This window comes from Chiloscyllium plagiosum, chromosome 10 (assembly GCF_004010195.1).
Source record: "Chiloscyllium plagiosum isolate BGI_BamShark_2017 chromosome 10, ASM401019v2, whole genome shotgun sequence".
NCBI classification, from domain to species: domain Eukaryota; kingdom Metazoa; phylum Chordata; class Chondrichthyes; order Orectolobiformes; family Hemiscylliidae; genus Chiloscyllium; species Chiloscyllium plagiosum.
The window spans coordinates 61,880,058-61,899,562 of record NC_057719.1 but is presented as its reverse complement, the minus strand read 5'-3'; the positions used below and the strand labels follow the sequence as shown (position 1 = coordinate 61,899,562).

At 39.4% G+C, this 19,505-nt stretch overlaps 1 protein-coding gene across 3 annotated transcripts in view; it reads left to right on the top strand.

Moving 5' to 3' along the window:
* The first annotated feature begins 758 nt into the window (after positions 1 to 758).
* Positions 759 to 19,505, top strand: part of arhgap5 (Rho GTPase activating protein 5) — a 72,023-nt gene continuing 53,276 nt past the window's right edge. The window contains exons 1-4 of one of the 3 annotated variants that reach the window (XM_043697897.1): positions 759 to 1,599; positions 1,931 to 2,023; positions 2,948 to 6,850; positions 7,825 to 7,960. In XM_043697897.1, the coding sequence (XP_043553832.1) occupies positions 3,122 to 6,850; positions 7,825 to 7,960 (3,865 nt within the window). In that variant the 5' untranslated portion in view covers positions 759 to 1,599; positions 1,931 to 2,023; positions 2,948 to 3,121. Of the gene's footprint in view, positions 1,600 to 1,930; positions 2,024 to 2,947; positions 6,851 to 7,824; positions 7,961 to 19,505 lie in introns of those variants that run through there. The other 2 variants (XM_043697896.1, XM_043697898.1) reach the window with 2 other exon arrangements.

Sequence of the window (19,505 nt, the reverse complement as noted above, 5' to 3'; positions counted from 1 at the left end):
TGGTGCTGGGAAAGTGGAGATAATTTCCTTTGCAAGTCCCCTGAGCCCAAAGGAGGCAGGCTCCATTCAAACCAAAGTTGATACTTCCCATTTGCCCTCTTGAATCAGTTATGTATCCCCTTTCCTAGCCTGGCTCAGGATACACAGGACTTACTTTTTAGTCTACATTCTTTTCATTGAGACTGCTTGTACTGTCAGCAGTGGCCTGGGTGGAATGCAAGACTGCCAGTCATTCAGGTAGCGGGGTGTTCTCTAAAGTAGCACTTCTATGATCAATGTGTAGGTCTGGGCTTACTGCAATTAACACAACTCCAAGCAATAAATTGATGCAAACAGCAGGAATGCAGCCAGGACCACCATTGAGGTGTTGAGAGTAGGGAACATGGGACCTCAAAATTAAGTCTGAGTTTAAAGTTAGACACAAACGTAATGATGAAAAACCACCAAGGCAATAAGAAATATGTGATTCAAGTTATAAAGAGATTGGGTGCATTCAACCTGTGGAGAAGTTAGTATTCTTAACAATAGTAACTTTATACATGAAATAAGGCAAGTGAAATAGCATAGATGAACAGGTTCAAACAAACCACAATAACATTAACTGATTTTAAAAGAAGCTTACAACTAACCACTAGCAGGTTTTGGCTTTAAATATCAATACAATCGGTTGCTGCATTTTTGCTCGCAGTAAGCAAAGTAAAATCATCAAGTTAATGGAAACACAAATCTGGCCAGGTATCATTCATAGCGAGAAAACAGGGTTAATGTTAGATCTTGTGACCTTCCGTCATTAATATTCAGCGATGAGTTTGTTGAACCTAAACTCAGTCTTCAATCTCTGCCACGTCGCACTTAGCATGGAAGGTGCGCTAACTTGCTACACTATGTCCACTTGACCTCAAGCCCTGGCTTCGGCAGAATGAGAATACTGTAGTTGGGTTTTCTGTTTCTTCTGCTTCCCATGTAGCAGACATTTTTTGCCTGTGCCCAGTACTAACACTCAGAGCGAAACTCCACCATCTCCCATCGGCGCAAGTGGGAGGAGCAACGGTCACATTCCTGCTCGCGCGCCCTCACGCTGCGTCATTGCGCCCGACCTGGTACGTGCTGGCGTCAGGACGCCGAGCGAGGTTGCCGTTGGAAGGGACGCTGTCGTCGCGGCCCCGGCTCCCGTATCGTGTCGTTGTTTGCGGAGGGGGCAGGGACGGAGAAGAGAGTAGCGGACGGCAGGGGCGAGTTTGCTTTAGTAACCTAAATAGCAGCAAAAGTTGTGCCGACGGTATCCGCCATTTCAGCTCATTTGGATTTGGATATAGATTTGGATATAGATTTGGATTTGTCCTCGTCCTCAGTTAAGAGGAAGGCGGAGAGATTAAGAAAAACTTGGTTCCCCGAGCTGAGCCGCTGTAGACTTGTATGTCTGTTATTTTTAATGGAAATTGTTCAAATGGAGAGAGTTGAAAAATTACAATAAATAGGAGAAGAGGCGGCAGTGGGAGCGCGAGAGCGAAGCACTGCCCTGTTAATCCTGGTTTGCCGAGGTGGAGGAGTGAGTCGGGCCGTGCCAGGCCGCCGAGAACCTGGCAGCGACCATGTTGGGTAAGGGGAAATTCCGGATACAATGGAGGGATCGTCAGCTTGGGGGTGGGGTGAGGAGGTTAATAGGAACACTTGGCAACCAACCTCCTCCTTCTCAACTCTCCCAGTGTCGCAATTGTTTTAAAGCATTGATTTTGTCTGTTGCTTTATAGTTTTTTCCCCTTTTAGTTGAAGGAGTGGTGATGGTGGGGAGCGGCGGATAGGGCAGTATGATCCGTTCTTCAACTGTACAGATTAAAATGTTCTAAAATAGTTTAAAGAATTATAGATCGAGCAAAATGGTGATGTAACTGATTTGGAATTCGCGTTTATTTGATTCATAAAAATATAGCATAAGGATTCTGGATTTTTGCTTATCCTGGGGGAGGGTGCGAGGCCTGTTGAAGATGCCTGCAGGAGATGACATTGGAATGCCCAGTGCTAAGTAAATTGAGATTTTTTTATTTTTGCTGCCTTTAAATCATGTTCCTTAAAATGGTCGAAAAGCGAATCTGAGAAATGTTAAGTGTCATTTATGCACTCTGATTTTATTTGATCTCTTATTCTGATCGGGTCAAATCTGTCATCGTTAGTCCCGTGAAATGATGCAAGGTGTTTTTATAAATTATTATATACTAGGTTGAATAATGCACAGAGAAGTCGATGGAATTTATACATTTTGTCTGCGGTGAAATTGCCGCAGCAGTCCGTGTAATTTATAATCTGAGGCTCGTTTAGTTCATCCGGTATGATAGTTTTTTTTGGTAGTTTGTTCCATAATCTGAATCTATCAAATGGGGAAGGAAAATTTAAGTGATGAATTTACAGTGCATGTAAATTGGATCTGTACAGAATTCGACGTCCGGCTATCTCAGATAATTATTGACTACAACTATGCTCTATGTGCTTATGCATTTTTCAGTTATCACAAGTTTGGAACGTTCAAATAAAAACCTAAATGAGCTTTTCAGTATTTACTAACAAGTGGTAATGTAATTAAAATGTTTTTAAGTGCAATGGAAATTCCATTGAAATGCTTTATTATACTTTTTATTATTTGAGTGTTTAAAGGTTAATTTGGATTTGTTTTGTCTGACTGCTCTGGATCTGTTAGTTGAATGGAGGATCATATTTTCACATGTCACGGCAACATCAGATGTACGTTGAAGCAATGCAAAAAATGAACAATCAAGTTGTTAGCTGTAAAGTTTGTTCAGGGCTTTTTGCAGATTAGCTAATTTTCATGCACTTATTTATCCAATTGACATTGAATGGATGTTCGTATCTAATGACTAGTTTGTTCTTTGAGACTATCATTTTACTGAATTGTTTGCACTTTTCAGCTAATTGTCTTGTTTGTTTTAAACAGAAATTAAATTTTGAGAAGCTATGGATAAAAATAAAATTGAGGACCAAATGCATTTTCGATGAGATGGAATTGAAGTTGACTGGTCCTGAGCAGATGCACTTTGTCTGGGGTCACTACAGAATAAGAAGCACTTTCCAATGCTCTCTTAAAATGTAATGGGATGAGTGGAGAAATATGATGGCAAAAAACAAAGAACTGCGTCCCCCAACGTATAATATTAGTGTGGTGGGACTATCTGGAACAGAGAAGGAGAAAGGTACAAGTGGTGTTGGAAAGTCTTGTTTGTGCAATCGATATGTGCACCCAAAAGCTGATGATTATTACCCAGAGCATACCTCAGTACTCAGCACAATTGACTTTGGAGGCCGTGTTGTCAACAATGACCATTTTCTGTTCTGGGGTGATGTAAATCACACAAGTGAAGAAGGAACTGAATATAAAGTACAAATAATTGAACAGACTGAATTTATTGATGACCAAACTTTTCTGCCTCATCGAAGCACAAATTTACAACTATATATAAAACGAGCAGCTGCATCAAAATTACAGTCAGCAGAGAAGTTGATGTATATTTGTACTGATCAGTTGGGTTTAGAGCAAGACTTTGAGCAAAAGCAGATGCCAGATGGAAAACTGACCATTGATGGCTTCCTCTTATGCATTGACGTAAGTAAAGGTTGCAATAGGAAATTTGATGATCAGCTTAAGTTTGTAAATAATCTTGTTGCTCAGTTGGCTAAAACAAAAAAACCTGTTGTTATAGCAGCAACAAAATGTGATGAATGTGTTGATCACTACCTACGGGAGGTGCAGGCTTTTGCAACAAATAAGAAGAATATGCCTGTAGTGGAAACGTCAGCCCGTTTTCATGTGAATGTGGATTTGTGTTTTGCTACCTTAATCCAGTTATTGGATAAGACACGGGGCAAACCGAAGATTATTCCATATCTGGACGCTTATAAGCAGCAGAGACAACTTGTTGCTTCAGCGACAGATAAGTTTGAAAAGTTAATTGTTCAGGCAGTGAAAGATTATCATTCAGAGTGGAAAGCTGTGAGTAATAAGTTGAAAAACCACCCTGATTATGAAGAGTACATAACTTTAGAGGGGTCAAAGAAGGCAAAAAATACTTTTTCTAAGCACATTGAGCAACTCAAACAGGAACATATTAAAAAGCGACGGGAAGAATATATAGCTTTATTACCAAAAGCCCTTAATGCGTTGCTTCCCGAGCTTGAAGAAATTGAGCACTTGACCTGGTCGGAAGCTCAAAGTGTTTTGGAACAAAGGTCTAACTTTCCACTCTGGTTTATTGTACTGGAAAAAACACCATGGGATGAAACTGACCACATTGATAATATGAATGATAAAAGACTTCCCTTTGATCTGCTTAGTACATCAGAAGGAGAAAAAGTATACCACAATCATGTGCAACATTTAATTTCTGAGAGGAGAAGGATTGAAATGAAGGAGAAGTTTAAAAAACATCTTGAAAAGGTACAATTCATTACACCTGGTAAGCCCTGGGAGGAGGTTATGTGCTTTGTCATGGACAATGAAGCTTTTAAATTCATAACTGATGCTGACCGTCGAGAGGTTTATAGTAGACATCAGCAAGAAATAGTTGAAAAAGCAAAAGAAGAATTCCAAGAAATGCTTTTTGAACACTCTGAACTTTTTTATGATCTGGATCTTAATGCAACACCCAAAATGAGTGAAATCAATACTGTTCTGAGTGAAGAACCAAGGTACAGAGCTTTACAAAAGCTTGCACCGGATCGGGAATCTCTGTTACTAAAGCACATAGGATTTGTGTATCATCCAACTAAAGAAACCTGTCTAAGTAGCCAAAATTGCATGGACATTAAAGTAGAACAGTTGCTTTCTACTAATCTGATAGAGTTTGATAACAACCGGCCAAACACATATCAGGATAGTGCCAATATTGACAAACTTAACCTTGTTCTCTTGGGTCGGGATGGGCTTGCACAAGAACTAGCCAATGAGATTCGAGCTCAATGTACCGATGATGAGTACACTTTGGATGGTAAGATTTATGAACTGGACCTTCAACCAATTGATCTTAGCACTTTTGTGATGTCTGGCTTAACATTGACCAATCAACCTCATGGATATTTCTGTGTCTACAACTCTACAGAGTCATTTAGTGGGTTGGCAGATTGCATAGAACGAATAAGAAGTGAAACACCCCCAAACAGGAAGGGCAGGATTATAACCAATCTTCCATTTACACTAATATTAGCAAACCAGAGAGACATTGGTTGCAAGAACTTGCCTATTTTAAAACTACAAGGGCAGCAACTTGCTAACAAGTTACAGTGTCCTTTTGTTGATGTACCTTCTGGAACCTATACTCGCAAATTTCATGAATTACAAATAAAACAAGCTCTTCGAGGACTTCTTGATGCATTGAAACACAATTTGAATATTGTTAGTCCCTTGCCCAATAATAAAGATCCATCAGAAGCTGACTTGAGAATTGTCATGTGTGCCATGTGTGGAGATCCATTTAATGTTGACATAATTCTTTCACCTTTTTTGGAATCACAGTTTTGTAGTGCTACTCAACCTGGTCACAATAACTCACTCCTTCTGGAGAAGATTATTGGTGAAAAACGCAAACGAATTCAGATTACAATACTTTCATACCACTCATCGATTTGTGTTAGGAAGGATGAGTTAGTACATGGATATATCCTAGTTTATTCAGCAAAACGAAAGGCATCCATGGCAATGCTCCGTGCATTTTTGGCCGAAGTTCAAGATGTTATTCCAGTTCAGCTTGTGGCAGTTACTGACAGTCAAGCTGACTTTTTTGAAAGTGAAGCAATTAAGGAGCTGATGACGGAGGGTGAGCATATAGCAACTGAGATATCTGCAAAGTTCACTGCTATATATTCTTTATCACAATATCATCGGCAGACAGAAGTATTTACGCCATTCTTCAGCGATGTTCTTGAGAAGAAAAATAGCATTGAAAATTCGTATATATATGATAGCACTAGAGAATCCACAAATGTTAGTGAAGACCTTTCTTTATCTCCTCGGGCAAGTTCTCCAACTTATAATTATTATCCAGATTCTGAAGATGACAATGAAGCACCTCCACCTTATAGCCCTATTGGGGACGAGGTACAATTGCTTCCATCATCAAGTGATCGTTCCAAACATCGACCAGATTTTGAAGGAACTGAGTATCCAGTTCATAGCAGTCCAGTTGTTAATCATGATAACCATAAAGTGCCTCCACCTATTAAACCTAAACCTGCGATTTTGAGGCATGATGTGAGAAAACTTGATCCAAATCTTGTAAAAACTATTGAACAGGTTATTGGTAAGAATCCAAAGAGACACAATCGTGGACCTTTTGGCTATCTGGATGATTTAGATCCATCTGATAATTATTCTGTTCCAAAAGATGCTGTATTAAAACCCAAAGTGGATGATGAAATATATTCAACTCCCCAGGACTCTAAGAATACCAAGATTGCAAGAAAGCCAAATTTAATTGGGGGAAATAATTCTCAAGGTGAGGAAGAAAATGGATTAATTGATAGATCATCAAAGCCACCAATAACACGGAAGCCTTCAAAATATAAATACAAATCTAAGACACTTTTTAGAAAGGCTAGACTATACTACAGAAGGAGAGAGCGCTTTGAGGTTAGTGATGATGAAACCGTGCCTTCTTCCTCACGAAAACCAAAGAAAGGAAAAAATCATCGCGGAAGTGAGGAAGATCCTTTACTGTCCCCAGAAAATTGTGGGAAAGCAGGCATTGATAACCCTGCTATTGCATCTGATCCAGAAGTTGATGATGTAAGGAGGCATAGAAAAGACAAGAAGCCAGCAAAACCAAAGTCACAAAAACCAAACAAAAAGGTAAGTTTTTTTAAATTTATGTTTGTATTATTTGCATGCCATTGTGTTTTTCAAATAATGGTCTGACCTGATTGTTCAGATGTCTGAATCTTTGTTTTGAATAATAATTGCATTGACCCATCATTATGCATCACTTAACTTGTTTTATAAAGGAAATTTTGATGGCGTTAATCAAAAGATAACTAAATTGCAAAAGAAACCTGGCCTGGAGCTAAAATATGTGCAAAATACTGTAATACTGGAAATCTGACACAAACCTTGAGAACGCTCCAGAAACTTAGCAGATCTGGCAGTATCTGCTCCGATGTTGCTAGACCTGCTGAGTTTCTCTAGCATTCTCAAGTGTGTAACTAAGTTACTTATCAGGAGACTATTTTCAATTTCAGGTCCAGCTGGTCCCATTTGCTGTCCTCTCGCCCTGTTTCCCAAGTGCTTGTAGATGTCAGCCCAGGAAGTTGCATGACATTGATTCAGATGTCAGTTTTCCAAGTATCTTGTTTTCAGTGGCTCTCTTTTGAGCTCTATTTGACTAGCTGTCTGTCTAATTTGGAATACCTATCAACATTTGAAGGCAGTATTTTCAAAAAATAATTTGAGTTTTATTGACATATATTTTGAAATGAAAGCAATACTTTGTATTACAAAAGTAAAGTTGATGCCATTCTGACGACTAATATTTTCAGTACAATGCTCTACAGATGTGCTGGAAGGGAAATGGCATTTTAATTTATGGAAATTCAGTCATCGGGTTGGGGAGGCATGGTAATAGGAAGCAGTAATTTGTCAAGAAAGGTAACTTGTGCAGATTATGCCAATTATGAACAGTTTGTGAAATCATAGTTTAGTATCTAATTGTCTGTTTCTGATCCATGTGAGCACTGTGTGCAGAAAGGTAATTGATTTAATATTTTAACTTTCTATAATGATCCATAAAATGTTCAATTTGGTCATTTTATAATTATTACTCTTCAAAGGGACAGAAACCTACTTTGCCATCAAGAAGAAATTGGGACAGCAATTACTTTGGAGTGCCTCTTGAAGACGTGGTTACTCCTGATCATCCTGTACCACATTTTATTGAAAGATGTGTGGAGTACATTGAATCTACAGGTAGGACCTATATAATACGTTTGAATTCAAGTCTAACAGCATCTGTGAAATATTTTAGATTCCTTGTTTGGATACAAGGAGGATATTTTGACTACTGGCTTATTGATACCACTAAGCTATTGCCCAATCTTTGCAAGAAAGCTTTTAAACTTTTTGCTTTTGACTATATATCCTGTTTTCCCTTGAAAGTTACTATTGGATCTGATGTGATCTTGGCTGATGGTAATACTGGGCATGTCAGTATTTAGAATGAAACATGGCTTGATCGATCATATGTTTTAGTTTGCAGTTCAGTTATCAGGATGGTTAGTCACTGAACATGTTCACATGGGGCTGCCAATGTTCTTTAACACTGAGCGTATTTGAACCAAAGGAACAAACAAAGCTATTTGTGCCAGTGCAGAAAGATCATTACATAATCAAGAAAAATGAAGATTCAACTTTTTTTCTGGGTGCTTTACAGATACTCCAGAAACATCTTTGCTGTTCTGAGGGCCTGGATCATATTTTGGTTTTGATAGCAGGAAACTGCTATGAGCTCTCTTAACTTGGAAATTCAAACTAACAATCTAATAAACTAACAAACTGCCTTTATTTTGTGAAACTGATTTTCTGCTTGGATGAAACTACTAAACTGAAACTAGATTCTCTTGAACTGAATTCAAGCTGCCAGTGGCCCTTGCTGTTTTGTGTTTGTTTGTCATAAAACTGAACACTGTAAACAGTTCAGAAATTAACTTCAGAGGTAGTTTTCTTAACTTAACTTCCAAGAAAGCTTGTGATTTATGTATTTAGTTCAATGTTCCAAACAACTTTGACTTTTTTGTGACAAAGAACTTAACATCTCAGAGCTGGAATCAAAACACATATTAAAATTTGTATTTCTAAATAATAAAAACCTTTAACACTAATCTGCTTCTGCTGCCCAATCAAACAATTCCAGATCATTATAACTAGTGTTTAAAAGAAATCTCATTTTCTTCCTGGTCTCTGCCAGGTAATATTCATTTGTGCCCTCTAGTTACTGTCCCACCTACCAGTTTCTTCTTCCTTACACTCCTCATAATTTTGCATCTCTGTATTTAATCTCCTCTTTGCAGCTACTTGGAGGATGATAATCTCAGTTTCTCTAACCTCTCGATATAATTGAAGCTCAGTATCACTGTAGTAAATCTCTCTAGTCTCAAAAACAACTCAATGCTGTTATTCTCTACTTTCTGTCCCTTTGCCAACTTTTATAGCTGTGTTTCCTTTGCTCTTTTAATCATGTCAACTTAAATTTTATTAAGACATTTATTTTGTAGCACTTTATTAAACACCTTGTCAAAAGTCCATAGATGGAAAACTTCCAATGAAAAGATATCCCCATGCTATCAGGAAACAGTTTTTACTTGTTTGTTTTTTGATGCACTCAGATTGTTTTTTTGTATTTTAAATTATGCTGTGATGCAGTACAAGATGTTGATACTGTGGAACAAATTATCCCTTGCGTTTTCTTTGTTAATTTCGTAAAATGAGCGTACATTTTAGCATACGGTGACAATCATGGATGGAAGGAAGCTGTCTTGTGGTATTAAGGTTGTGGTGTTGGAGCTCATTATGATTTTGCTTATTGTTGTGTTGTCAGGTTTGCGATACTATGATTTTCCAGTTAATAATTGTGCTGATGTAATTAGCTCAAGTGTTATGCCAGTGAAAGCTTTTCTTACTCTTCAAAATCAAGTTAATTTGATGCATGGCACAGCAGGTTTCCGTTTGCTTGATTAATTATTAAATGATTATGACTATTGTGATTGCTTTGTGCTAAATGATTGCAGATTTATAAGTAATTCTAATTATTCTGTCTTCTATGGAACTTTTTTCAAGGATTCCTAGAAACTAGAATTGTAACATCACAGAAGCAAGTTGTTTAACCCATCATGTCTGTGCTGGCCCTCCAAATAACCAACACACTTGATGTCATTCCCTCATCTTCTCTCCATAACAATGCATCTTTCTTTTCAAAAAATAATCCCATTTCCTCTTATGTGCCTTAACTGAACCTGCTTTCACATCATTCCAGATCTTCACTAGCTTTATCCTTTTTCTCCATTGCTTTTTTGGCCAGTGACCTGAAACTCTGTTCTTGATTTTTCTGCCACTGGAATAGTTTTTTCCTGTCTACTTTGCCCAGAACTCTCAATATTCTGAATATCTTCATCAAATGTTCGGTCACCTTTCTCTTCTCCAAGGAGAACTGTCTCAACTTTTCCACATAATTGAAGTTCCTTATTCCTGGAACTGATTTTGTGTATTTTTTTTGCACTCTTTCTGATGTTATCACATCTTTCCGAGGTGTGGTGCCCAGCACGAGATGCAGTGCTGCAGTTGAAGTAATGTTTTATTCAAGTTGAGCATAACCTCCTTGCTCCAGATACATGGAAGCATCACCACTACAAGACTATCATTCAAACTACTCATTATCCTTATTTGGACCATAGGAGCATAAAAACATGGTTCTCATGATTCACAATGCTTCCTAGTTTAGCAGTGTCAACAAATATTGTGCGCAAAGATCAATCTTGTTAAGAAATATCAAGAAAAGCAAGGGACCCAACAAAGACCCCTGAGAATCAAAAAAGAGGAATTGCCATTCAGCGCCTTGTGTCTGTGCTGCTATTCAATTAGATCGTGTCAAATTATCTATCTCAGTGCTTATTTTCTTGTGGTAGTCCTATATCCATTGATGTCATCAGTATGTCAAAATCCATTGGTCGCTGTCTTGAGTGTACTTAATCACCTAAGCTTCCACAGTCTTCTGGGGTGAAGAATTGCAAAGATTTGCCATCTGTGGTGTAAAATTATGTCCCAATACATGTGTGAATCATAATGTAACACATGTATTGGGCCAAGCAGTGGAATGTGGTGAAACGGTTAAAAATTATGTCCCAATACATGTGTGAATCTAACCGGAATGGAGGTGTTGCTTAGTCCCGTGTGAATCTTATTACACACCTCCCCGTGTGAATCTTCTTATCTGTATGTAACCAGAATGTAATGTGTTTTTTAGCCTTGCTCTGCTGTTCACATGAATGTTTATATCTGGAAAAGAGTATATCAGCTGGAAAAGTCTCCAGTTCGGTGAGTCTGCTCCGGGGTTACGTTTAACCGCCGAGCGTGGGTTGTTGGCAACCCCCCGCTCTACGAGAACTGACGGCTCCCAGTTCTGGTAACATGTAGAGTGAGTATAAGCCAGACCCGCTGTACCTGGTTGTGGCGACGCTGCGGGGAATAAAAAGCTGAAGCATATTCTAGCAGACTCGCCTCTTGGTCGTTTGTTCTGTGTCAGACTACTCCTACGAACCTGACCTTGAGAATTTTTTAAAACACCATCCTCTGAATGAAGGAAATTCTTTTCATCACCAGTCAAGCACAGACAAATGGGGCTTGTTTAGTTTGCGAAACCTGGTCAGTATAGACCAGTTGGACTGAAGGGTCTACTTGTGTGCTGTATCTATAAGCCCTAAATTTTGAAGCTATGTTCCATGTATATAGACTCCCCAACTAAAGGAAACATCCTTTCAGTGTACACCCTGGCTGTTCCATTAAGAACTTTGCAAGCTTAATTAAGATCAGCTCTCATTCTTAATTCTTAAATATCGGCCCAATCTCCCTATTCTGTCAGAGGACAATCCTGTCATTCCAAGAATTACTCTGAGGAACCTGTCTGTACTCCTTTTGTCGCAAGTGTACCTTACCTTGGTCATGAGATTAAAAGCTATACTTAATGTTCCAGGTACAGTGTCACCAAGGTTAGATAGAATATAAATAAGTTAACGTTACTCATGTGCTTGAATGCTGTTGTGTGAAGGCCAATAGAGCATTCACCATCCTAACCATTTGCCACACTGGCATCACCCAGTTCACTTTGGACATCAGTACTTTGACATTTAAGAATTACTGTGCATTTTTTTTCCCTCCAAGTAGAGAAGTACACTTTTTCTATGTCATCTTCCATCTACTTTATCTGTTATCCTACTTACGGAGTCTGTCTAAATCCCCTTGAAATCTCTCATTCCTCCTCACAACTAATAATCCTATCTAGTTTTATGAATGTATTACATTTGGCCCCCACGTTCACATCATTGGCGCACAAGTACTGATTGCTCACCCACTAATTATAGTCTACTAACCTAAAGAACTAACTGTTTAATTCTACTGTTTACTGTGCATTAATCAAGCCATAATCCACCTTTTACAAAAAGTGCTAGCTAAATAGATTCTGCTATCCCTCTCTTCAGCCCTGCAACATTCTCTTTAACGAATACTGTCTTCTGCTTATTCCTTCCTAACTCTGTTGAGCATATGGCAATCTGTGCCTGTCATGGGCCAGTGTTATTTACCACATTATGTTCATTCACATACTTGCACAGTAATCCTAATTTGAGCTTTATTATATTTGCCATTTCGAATCATATGCTAGTCTAATGCTATGTTTCTCTCCCAATATCCTAGTGGTTTCTTCAATATTGCTTTGTGGTTCCCACTTTGCTGAATTAGTTTAAATATAACCCACACCAAAAAAAGCCTAGTTACAGTTCAAGGAACTCAGTCCTGGCCTATACATAGTCCATTACCATGAGAAGAAAGTGAGGTCTGCAGATGCTGGAGATCAGAGATGGAAATGTGTTGCTGGAAAAGCGCAGCAGGTCAGGCAGCATCTAGGGAACAGGAGAATCGACGTTTCGGGCATTAGCCCTTCTTCAGGAAACTGAAGAAGGGCTAATGCCCGAAACGTCGATTCTCCTGTTCCCTAGATGCTGCCTGACCTGCTGCGCTTTTCCAGCAACACATTTCCATCCCATTACCATGAGAGCCAGTCCCAGTACTCCAGGAGTCTAAAACAATTTCCGAACCACCAACTTTTCTGCAGGCTTCATATTATCCTTTTTGTTTTTTCCCCATTGCACAAGTAGCTGGGAATAATCTGGAGATGAATACTTTTGAGGTCCAAGTTTGCTAATTTCCTACTTAACCTTGTAAACGCTGGTTGCAGCATGGCACCTTCTTTTCTATGCATGTTGCAAGTCCCAATGTTATCATCAATTGCGAGTCGTTCCCCTCTGTCTTCATAATAACAATGTTGACTCTGGCAGGAGGGAACAGTGCAGCATCCTGGTCACGTATGGTGTATGTCTGTGGTCACAGAAATGTCTACTTCCATATCATCTTTCACTGTTGTGCTTCTCAACCTTGTGTCTCTCTGCACAACCAACCCCCAATTGAAGACTGAATACTGGTTGGAGAGTGGGATGCATTCAGGGGGCTCGGACACTGTCCACCTGTTTATTCCTGACTGCCTCTTGTTACCTATCCGTTCTGTTTCTATAATTTGGCTTTGCTAGCTAGTGTTATTGACCCATCCCTAATTGCCCCTGAGATGGTGGTCATGAACTGCTTTTTTCGAACTGCTAACATCTGGGGACAACAACAGCACTGTTGAGGAGAGAATTCTAGGATGTTGATTAGTGGCAATAAAAGAATAGTGATATATTTTCAAGTCAGGATGGCAAGTGACTTTGAGAGCAGTTTGTAAGTGATGGCATTTCCATCTATTTGGTGCCCTTATCCTTACAGATGGTAGTATTTGTGGGTTTTAAAGGTTTTGGTGAAGGAGCCTTGCTAAATTTCTGCAGTGCAACTTTGAATTTGGTAGACACTGCTGCTACTGCACAACCTCGGGTATTCTGGGCGAAGGTAGTAGGCTGAGACCCCTGCAGGACAAGTGACAAAAGGGAGAAGAGGGCAGCAAAAGAGAAGGAGAGGTTGAAAAGGAGAGAAAGAGGAGTGGGGAGAGGGGATTGCAGAAGTGGAGAGAATGGCTGCGAAGAGGTGAAAGGATATAAAGGAGTGAAAAGGAGCTGTAAATGGAAGCAAGCAGTTTAAAATTTTTCAGCAAAGAAATACTCAGTTAACTCGGAATCAAGAAAACTGGAAGTCACTAAGGTAATGAATTCCTTAGCTTAAGGCTGCAGATGTTCATGAGATAATATATAGGAAATAAGTAGTGGAAGGCAATGCAATGAACAATTTGCAACCGGATAACAACATAGACCACGTTTATTTCTCAGAGATTTTCACTTGTGTATTATCACATCTCAAAGAGTTTCACATACAGTGAACTACTTGAGATGCAGTTACACTATGAGCAACAATCATGCAAACAATCAGCTTTGATCTTACCACTGCAATAGGTGAGTTTTAATGTGATGGATTTCGATATACGGAAGTGTGTTTTAAGAAAAAGCTTGCTGCAATCTTATGCTTGCTGTGACAATTTAAATACTGCAGTTTTGAGAAATTAATGTTTTCATTGTGTATATGGCTTTAGGTTTAATGAAAGGTTGGGTTTAGAGGGATATGGCCCAAACGCAGACAAAGGGATTAGTTTAGTTTGTGAAACGTCCTCGACGTGGGTTAGTTGGATTGAAGAGTTTTTTTCCTTACTGTATGACTTTATGTTGATGGAAGTAATGCATATTTGTGGATGTGGTGCCAATTGAGCTGTTTTGTCTTGGATAGGCTTTTTGACTGTTCTGGAACTGCACTCATCCAGACAAATGGAGATTATTCCATTACAAGTCCTGACTTATGTTTTGCGTGCTCCTAAACTGCATGGTGATCACTCAATTAATGTGCTATCTATGAAGCTGTCAATCTCATGATGGGTGAGAGTGGCCCAAGCTGTTGCTTACCTTCTGAGCCTAGATTCCAAGTTGCAACTGACAGCATTTCCTGCTCAGATGGTTATCCAATAAATAGAAACAACCTGGAATTCCCACACAGCATGGGATGTGCACTTGGGGATTACAGCAGCCTTATCATTATGATTTATTACTAATAAATCTTACTGCTGCTAATAAACTTGCCTATTATTAATAAGGTAACAAATTGACTTATCTGATTTAAATTCTTAATTTCTCAGCTCCAAATTTGAAACACTGAACCACGTTGTGTTAGAAACAAAGTACTCACCAACTAATCTCGTACTCCATTTACTGTGATGTCACATTTTAATATTCTTCAGAAACTCGCGATATGTGTGTCTCTGTCTCTATTTCTGTCTCCCTCCCACCCCGCGCTCCTCCCCCTCCCCCCCCCCCCCGCTCTTCCCCCTCCTCACCTTGCTCTTTCCCCCCTCCCCTCTTGCTGGTCTTGTAGAGAGTTTTATTCTCCCTTTCCTGTGTGCGCATTATCCCAAAGGTCTCACAAGACCTCCCCCTCTAACAGTTTCTTCTATCTCCACTGTTATCACTTATTCCATTGGTCTCTTACACACACTCGCTCCTTTTTCTATCCATGTTGTGCTCTTGCCAGCTCTGCTGGACTGATGATGATTCAGTTAAGACTTGTCTCCTGTCCAACAAAGACTGAAAGGATGAGCTGTTCAGAGCTGCAGTTGGTATTTAATGTCAAGAAAATAAATATTGTTTTTATTTTGATCAAGGTAGCATTACAAATTACTGTATTTATGAAAATAAGATGGTGTCTGCTCTTACAGAGGAGAAGGAAATTTTCTCGGGTATACTGCATTCATTCCCATCATTTCTAGTAATTTTTAACTATGCACTGTAATTATCAATTCAAAGATACACTTACTTTGGAATATTGCTGTCTGAATGCATTTCAAATATATAAATATGCAGTGAATATGAACGACTAAGAAACAAATCTCTCTGCCCCTCTCCTCTCATCCCACACTTTCTTTCCTCTGCAATCTGCCCTGTCTCATCCCTCCTCTTCCCCCTCCTCTTGCCCTTGTTTATTCACCGATCCTCCTCCCTCCAAACTTCTGTCTCCATCTTGTTTTACCTCATCTGAAAATGTACTGGTGAGGCTTGTCTGCACCAGTTGAATAGTGTTCACTTGACATCTTTAGCCTCATTGATTTAAATTGACTCCTAATGTCTCCATGTCATAAATTTTAATAAATCATCTCATGTCTGAAGCTCTTTAAAGTCCTTTTAAGGAGTTGGCCAGCTTAGTGCACATGGATGGTTATGCTGTTAGATAGCTTGGTATAATTTTATGCAGAAGAATTGGGTGTTAGTTTGGGCTTAAGCCTTCTTTGCAAATTGTTCTTTGCAAATCCTGTCTTCACATTGGTAATGATTGACATTATATTGTGTGACACTGTCACCATACTGAATGGGACAGACTTCAAACAGATTTGGCAGCTCAAGACTGGACATTCGTGAGGCACTGTGGCCATCTGCAGCAGCAGCAGAATTGTTCTGCAACTTCATAACCAAGCAAATCCTCTACTCCATTACCGTCAAGCTAGGGGATCAAACCTGCTTCAGTGCAGGAGGGTATTTCAGGACAGCACCCGGCACACCTAAACATAATGTTTTGGCTTGAAGCTGTAGAACAGGATTATTTGTCAACCAAATAGCACGTGCAGCAGTGATAGACAGAGCTAAGCAATTCCACAACCAATGGACCAGATATAACCTCTGCAGTTCTGCCATATCCAGACGTGAATGTTGATGGAAATCAAGCAACTCACGAGACGAGGAGGTTCCAAAGATATCAATGATCCTCAATAAAGGGAGAGCCCAGTATGTCAGTGCACAGTGTAAGGCTGATGCATTTGCAACAATCTTCAGCCCAAGTGCTGAGTGAATGCATTCTCTAGAGGTTGCTAGCATGACAGATGCTAGTCTAAAACTAATTCATCTCACTCCGTGACATCAAGAGGAGGGTTCAAGGCACTGGACACTGCAAAAGCTATGGTCTTTAACAGCATTCTGGGAATAGTATTGAAAACTTGTGCTCCAGAACTTGCTGCACTCTGGCAAGTAGCCCACATATGTCTGATATACAGGAAAAAAAAAACAGGACAAATCTGACCTGGCCAAGTACCTCCCCATCAATCTACTTACCTTCCATCAGGTTACTGGTGATTGAATCATCAACAATGCTATCAAGCAGCACCAACTCACTGATGTCCAGTTTGGATCTTTCCAGGACCCTCAACTCCTGACCACCTGACCACTCAACTCCTGCCCAAATATTCATTGATGTGTAGGCTAGGTAGATTAGCCATAGGAGGTGCAAGGTTGCAGGGATAGGGTGAGATGCTCTTCAGAGGGTCGATGTGGACTTAATGGGCCGAGTGAACTGTTTTCATGCTGTGGGGATTCCACAAGGATAATGAAACCTGCTTGATTGGTAGCACAACGACAAGCATCCATTCTCTGCATTACTGATACTAAGTAGCAGCAGTGTGTACTATCTACAAGATGCATTGCTGAAATTCTCCCAAGATGCTTTGCCAGCCCCTTCCAAACCTGCAACTAGTTGGAAATACAAGGGCAGCAGATAGATGGGAAAGTGCCATCTGCAAGTTCTCTCCCATGCCACTCGCCATTCTGACTTGAAAATATATTGTCGTTCCTTCACTGTCGCTGGGTCAAAATCCAAGAATTCCCTTCTAACGGCATTGTGGGCCTGCCTTCGGCACGTGGACTGCAGCAGTTCAAAAGGAAGCTTACCATCACCTTCATAAGGGCAACTTCCCATGAGTGAGTTAATAAAATGTCCTTTGTTAGTAATCACAATATAATATAGAATTGTTTTATTGGGTGAGCTTGGTCTTCCTTGTTTTTCAGCTTTCCCTTGGAACATCAATCCAAATTGCTTTGTAGTTTCAAGTTATTTAATTATATTTTTGTCAAAACCAAAATGGCTTTGTGCTATATGGATTCAATTATTAAATTATTTACGTTTCCTTTTCTAATAAGAAACCAGAAATTAATGAGTAGAATCTTTTGGACTGGAAGAGAATATGTGAATTCACTTTTGTGTTCCAATGTTCATTTCAGGCTGAATTGGAGAGCTGCTACATGCTGACACTTCCAAAACTTAATTTCAGAATTTTGGTATTTGACTTGTAATATAATGTTGTTATAGTACATGCACACTAATAAGTTAAGCCAGTTTTAGATTATTTCTCAAAAGGTATGCAAGTGCTAAATGTTAATAGTTTTAGTAAACAGGAATCCCATCCTCTCTGCATTCAACTTTGGTTGTGTGAACCAGAATTGCCAAACACCATGACACTATGATTTCAGTTTCAGATTTTGTGCAAATCTATCAGTTGCTGAGCGTTCCACAAGAAGGTTGTCAGTCTGCTATTGAAGCTGTTGACGTACCCTTTTAATGTTGTTGTAAAGCAGAAGCCACTTTTTGGTGATGTTATAAGTATGGAGACACCCTTTAAGTTGTTAAGGGAAATTTAGCCATTGTCATGGTGTACTCGGATTGTTTCAGTTTCAGCCTTTGGAAGTTGAGCTTTTGGCTACTAAAATTTGAACTTTTGTAAAGTAGATTTCTTTCTCAGTTGCTTTTTCTTTCTCTACCTTGAATATACACACATACAATTTGAATATGTTGGAGAATTAGAGTTTTCAGGGCAGGTTGCAGAAATTTTACATGAATTCATAGCAGCAATACTAGCCTCTTCAGAGTCACATTTATGGTTCATGTCTTCCGATTAGGGAACTAGACTGTAAAGGGAGCTAATCGAAAGACAATTGTTATTGAAATCTTGTGAAATGGTTCAAAATTCACAAAGAGTTTACTTTTATATGAAATTTTGTTCATTTGCAATAATTGATAAACTAGATCCATTTTTATTTGTGGGATATAGGCTTCGCTAGCTGGGCTAACATTAGTTGCCCATTCCTATTTGCCTTGGAGAAGATGGTGATCAGCTGTCTTCTTAAACTGCTGCAGCCTTAGGATATCGAGACATCCACAGTGCTGTCAGGATGGGAGTTCCATGATTTTGAGTTGGCAACAGTGAAGGAATGACAATGTACTTCCAATCAGGATGGTGTGTGGCTGAAATGGAAACTTGCAGGTGCTAGCACACCAGTGCATCTATTGATCTTGTCCTCATCGGTATAGGTTGTAGATTTGGAAAGTACTGTTGGAAGGTCTTCAGTGAGTGGCAACAGTATATATTGTGGATGATGTGCGCGACTGTCAGTGGGGAAGAGTGAATTTTGAATATGGTGAACTGGGTGACAATCAAGCAATTGCTTTGTTCATGATGATATCATGCTTCATTAGTGTTGCTAGCGCTGAGGCCAACTTTACAAGTGAAGTGAAGTTACATTCTTGGCTTGTGCCTTGTAGATGGTGGACAGGCATTGCAGAGACAGCAGGTGAGTTAATTGTAGCGGAATTCTTAGTATGTGATCTGCTTTTGTAACAGTATTAATATGGCTGGTCAGTGGTAATCCCCAAGATTTTGATGGTGGTGGATTCAGTGATGAATAATACCATTGAATTTCAAGGGTTGATGGTTAGATTCTGCCTTTTTGGAAATGGCCAAGGCACTTGTGTTGTGTGAATGTTTCTTGCTATTTAATAGCCTAATCCTAGATAGTAAGGTCTTGTTGCAAAGACACATTGAGATTTACTCAGTTTCCAAATCTTTCAAATGGTGCAGTCATCAATAAACATCTCAACTTCTAGGAGCAAAGGTCATTGATGA